General features: G+C 36.4%; 1 protein-coding gene across 1 annotated transcript in view; it reads right to left on the bottom strand.

The window, feature by feature from the left end:
- The window catches only part of ICA1L (islet cell autoantigen 1 like), a 25,640-nt gene extending 21,391 nt beyond the window's left edge, over positions 1-4,249 (bottom strand). Inside the window, 3 exon segments of the mRNA XM_007936045.1 lie at positions 2,672-2,744; positions 4,090-4,138; positions 4,140-4,249. Of these exon segments, the coding sequence (XP_007934236.1) occupies positions 2,672-2,744; positions 4,090-4,138; positions 4,140-4,249 (232 nt within the window).
- Between the last annotated feature and the right edge of the window lie 685 nt (positions 4,250-4,934).

Genomic DNA, 4,934 nt, shown 5'->3' with positions numbered 1-4,934 from the left:
GAAGGAAGATGGGGCAATCTACTTCCGTAGTGATACTGCCTCGGAAACCCAAGGAGGGGTCGCTATGAGTCGGGTCCGACTTGACGGCACATAACAACAACAAGAAGCACAGTTTATACATTTCCTTGGAATCAGAACTTCATAACACACAGCTCAATGAAAACTACTAGAGAAAAAATTAATTTGTATATGAAGATTCAGAAAGCCCTATGGAAACTTGGAACACATTATGGCCAAATACCAACTGAACGTGAATCATCACTGAGCCTTGCTCCTGTCAGTGCAGACATGGTAAGAGATGAGGCTGAAGCTGTGTGAGGATCTGCTTGCCCAAAATGCAGAGGCCCCAGCCCCACATGTTCTTCCCCTAGTCAGGTGGTTCCCATTATGTCACTGTCCCATGTTACTCCCAACAGAAGATACATTAACAGAATATGCTTCAAGAAATCACATATTTATACATCATCTCAAAGAGAAACTACACAATGAAATCTATGTATGTGTAACTCTGTCTTGTCCTGTAATGTTCCACCAGTGTGCCAAAAGATCTCATGATTTCAGAGCAAAATGCAGGACATATAAACTTGCCAATGTTTTTTTACTTTTCTATTCCTCTCACAGGACTCCCTTGGTCCAGTGAATGTGATTGACAGCATTACTTTATGGTAAAATATTAAGGTCCTTATAGTAATCTAATTCTAACATTCCTTTCCTTCTACAATTCCCAGTTACAAACTCTTCTGCCCACATAAGCTGTTTTCACTTTTAAGTTCATTCTCTTGACTCCAAATATCTTCTTTCTCAACTATTATAACCCCTGTTAAGTTTAAACTCAGTTATCATCTGTAGAGTTACGTTTACCGATTACTCTAATCCAGAGTTATTTTTCACTTCAAGAGATTTGGAGTTATGTCTGCATCAGTATTCTGAACTCAATTATACTATTCTGTGTCACCTCTTATTATGTTACAAAAAGTTGTTTTCCCGATTATTTCCTTGGGGAAAGCACAGAGCTTTGTACATAGCAGGTACTCAAAAAATATTTGAGTAATTATGCTACTGTATTTCTTGCTCTATGGGACAATATATGAGCTTTGATTATAAAGTGATGAAATTAATTTACATAGCTCCATAAGAAATTCATTCATTAATTGAACAAATATTTATTGAGTACTGACTACATGTTAGGCATTATTTCTAGGTTTTAGAGGCAAAGAACTAAATGAAACAGATTCTTGTGCTTAAAGAGAGTATATTCTAGTGGTAGAAAGGAAAACAATAGATAAGATATATTATTACCTTCGTTAATTATTGTTAAATTATACTGTTATGAGAGGAATTAATGCGGAAGAGGGACATTGCATTTTAGAACGGGTCAAGAAAGGCCTCACTAAAAAGATGCCATTTGATCAAATAACCTAAAGGAAGTTAGGGAGCCCACAGTGCACTAGAGGTGGAGACATGCCTTCTATGGAGATCACTGTGGCTGAAAAGAAAGTTTTAGCAGATGAGATCAGAGAGGCAACTAGGGTTAGTCCAGGTCTAGTAGGGCCAGGCAGCCACTGTAATTAAAATAGGAGAAGAGGTCCAAACATGGAGTTCTAATCTTAAGAGGTCTGGGAGAGGAGAGTCCAGCAAAAGCAGAATACTGAGAAAGAATGACCAGTAGGAGGAACCAAGGAAGTATGATTGTATCAAGACAGAGGGATAATCAACTGTAATGAATGATAAATAAGAATTGAAAATTGGCTGTTAGATTTAGTTTTTTATGACCTTACCAAGAGCAATTCTATGGAGGGATTTGAATACAAAACCTGCGGGAGTGAATATAAGAGAAAGTGGAAGAGAGGAAATGGAGACCATACATACAGGCAGTTATTTCCACATTTTCTATAAACTGGAACAGAGGAATGAGATAACAACTCCATGGGCAAGTGACGTAAGGGACTTTTTGTTGTTGTTGGGTACTGTCAAGTTGATTTTTGGCTTACAGCAACCTCATGTTACAGGGTAGAATTGCCCCATAAAATTTTCTAGGCTATAATTTTGTGTGTGTGTGTGTGTGTGTGTGTGATTTGGGTGAAAGTTTACAGAGCAAGTTCATTTTCAATACAGCAGTTCACATACACTTTGTCTCATGACATTGACTACAATATACCACAATGCAACAGCTCCCCTCCCACTTCTTCCCCATAGTTACCTCTTCCCTATGCCCATCCCTCCATGTGCTCCTGCAAGTAAAGGACTTTTTAAATGATGGAAGCAAATAATCAAATTGGCAGGAGAACTGAGTATCAGGAAGATGAATCTGATGGGTAAGATGCTTTGAAAGAAACCTTGGGGGTGTAGTGGTTAAAACATTCAGCTGCTAACCAAAAGGTAGGTGGTTCAAACTCACAGCTGCTTTGTAGGAGAAAGATGTGGCAGTCTGCTTCCATAAAGATTTATAGATTTGGAAATCCTATAGAGTCACTATGAATCTGCATCAGGTTTGTTTGGTTTCTGGAAGGCTTTGAGAATGAGTCACTCTGAATATTTATAATTTGCCATACGAAACTTCACAAAATAGTTCAATAAACTACACTTTTACATTAAATCTTTAATTTTTAAAAATAAAAACCAGTATTTATTTTAAATGGGAATTAACTGGTAGATATCTATGATTCCATACCATTGAGTCTTAGCTGATATTTTTCAACTATCTTCAGAAGTTCAGTGCATGTCTCTTGCATGGAGTGAAAAACCTTGAAATATAAATTTATTAGAACAATTTAAGAACCTTAAGTAAATATATCTATTATACACACTTCGAAGGCAGATATTTTCTTATAAACATTATGTCTATTTTAGAAATGTCTACTTCCTTTGGCCCTAAGTACTTCAGTTTGAGTTGACTTCTGACACAGAAAGCACATTTAGATTTCCCCCATGAGGGGAATCCCGAGAGGAATACTTCTGGACATAAATTTTTAAAAAATGTTAATTTGTCCTCTATTTCCATATTTGTTATGACAATGCCTAAAGTTCATTTTTGCAGAATGAAGAACAATTAGTAGAAGAAGACCTATTTAACTGGACCTATATTTTTAAGAATTCCACTGCAGTAATTATATTCTAAGCATAACAGAACCCCTCCTTAGAAATGTTTGTGAGAGTTACCTTAACTTAGTGTAGATACGTAATACTAGTAAAACAGCACTTAAAAATCCAAGCTTTTTCATTTTAATTACTTAAAGCAGATGAAGGTTCCCTCTAGCTAATTTAATTACTTAAAAGTATAAAACACTTTAGGCTTATAGTTCTTTCGTGGCCATTATGATATGTATTTAAAATCAGAGCCAAAAGTAATTATGAATAACTTTAGGAGCTCTGGTGGTGTAGTGCCTAAGGCATTTGACTGCTAACCAGAAGGCTGGCGGTTCAAACCTGCCAGCCACTCCTGGAAGGAATACCAGGCAATCTACTTCTGTAGAGATGCTGCCTCAGAGACCCAAGGAGGGGTTGCTATAAGTGGAATCAACTCAACGGCAGTGAGTTTGGCTTTTTTTTCCCCCAATAAATTTATCCCTTAATAACAGAAATAAAACTTCTAACTTATAAAATCCTCATTTATTACTTGCTTTCATGACATATAAGACCTTACATCAAAACATTACAATATGTTATCACATGCTATATAACGAATATATGGCCCCACATAGGAATATAATAAATGTGTTAATATTTAGCTTAAAACTATAATACATGTGCCATAGAAATTACTTTGTTCATGATATCAAATTCAGCAAATATCAGTTCTGCCAACTCTCAGTTTGTGGGAATAACCTTCTCTCTGTCTGCTTGACAGTTGGATACAATTAAACATTCTATTAACAATTTGATACTTATCCCCATAAATTCTTCATGGTGAAAGCTTGTTATATAGTTTCTACTGTTAATCCCAAACAATAACCTATTATGTTTTATATATATATGTATTATATATATATATGTATGTATGTATTTACCATGAATTGGAATTGGCACAATGGCAATGGGTTTGGTTTTTTGGCTTTTATATGCAATATACAACAAAAGCCTCAAATTTACCTCAAGTTTAGCATCCAGTTCAGCATCTGATGCCACCACATGCTCATCCTTTTTTTCCTGTTGCTTTGATAAAGACCTGTTTAGTTTTCCAGTATTTCTTTTGCATTCTGCTGACTACTGACTGGTTATCTTCTGGTCTGAGTTGTCCAAAGGAATCCATGGAGTGACTACAAGGAAAATACTAAAATTATACTTCTTCAAAAATATTTGCAATAATAAGTATCTATTTACTCAATATTTAATCAAATTAACAAATTGAAAAAGATACTAAATGCTAATAGCCAAACATGTTAATGCTTGCTTTGTATGGTCTGACTTTATTTTATAAATTACCAGTTGTACTTTCAAGAAACACGAAAAAGATAAATGATACTCATATTAATTTTGGTTTATAATTTGAGAAAGAACATATGCATCCAAAAAACCCACTGCTGTCAGGTCAATTCTGACTCATAGCAACCTACAGGACAGAGCAGAACTCCCCCACAGGATTTCCAAGGCTGTAAATCTTTACAGAAGCAGACTGCCACATCTTTCTCCCACACAGCAGCACATGGGTTCACACTGCCAACATTTTGGTTAGCAGCTGAGCAGTTAACCGCTGCACCACCAGGGCTCCTTTCACATATGAATAGCATATAAAACAGATGATTAGAAAAACTGAAAAATGTTGATGAAATCAGTTGTGGTGGTTGTTGTTATTTGCCGTCGAGTCGGCCCCGACTCATAGCGACCTCTCCTTGGATTTCCGAGGCAGTATCACTACGGAAGTAGGATTGCCCAACCTTCCTTCCGAGGAGTGGCTGGTGGGTTTGAACTGCCAGCCTTCTGGTGAGCAGTCAAGT

The sequence above is a fragment of the Orycteropus afer genome, unplaced genomic scaffold (genome assembly GCF_000298275.1).
Source record: "Orycteropus afer afer isolate SDZICR_OR568_19922 unplaced genomic scaffold, OryAfe1.0 scaffold00002, whole genome shotgun sequence".
NCBI classification, from domain to species: domain Eukaryota; kingdom Metazoa; phylum Chordata; class Mammalia; order Tubulidentata; family Orycteropodidae; genus Orycteropus; species Orycteropus afer.
Note: the sequence above shows the minus strand (reverse complement) of the source record. Positions and strands in the feature narration are given on the sequence as shown.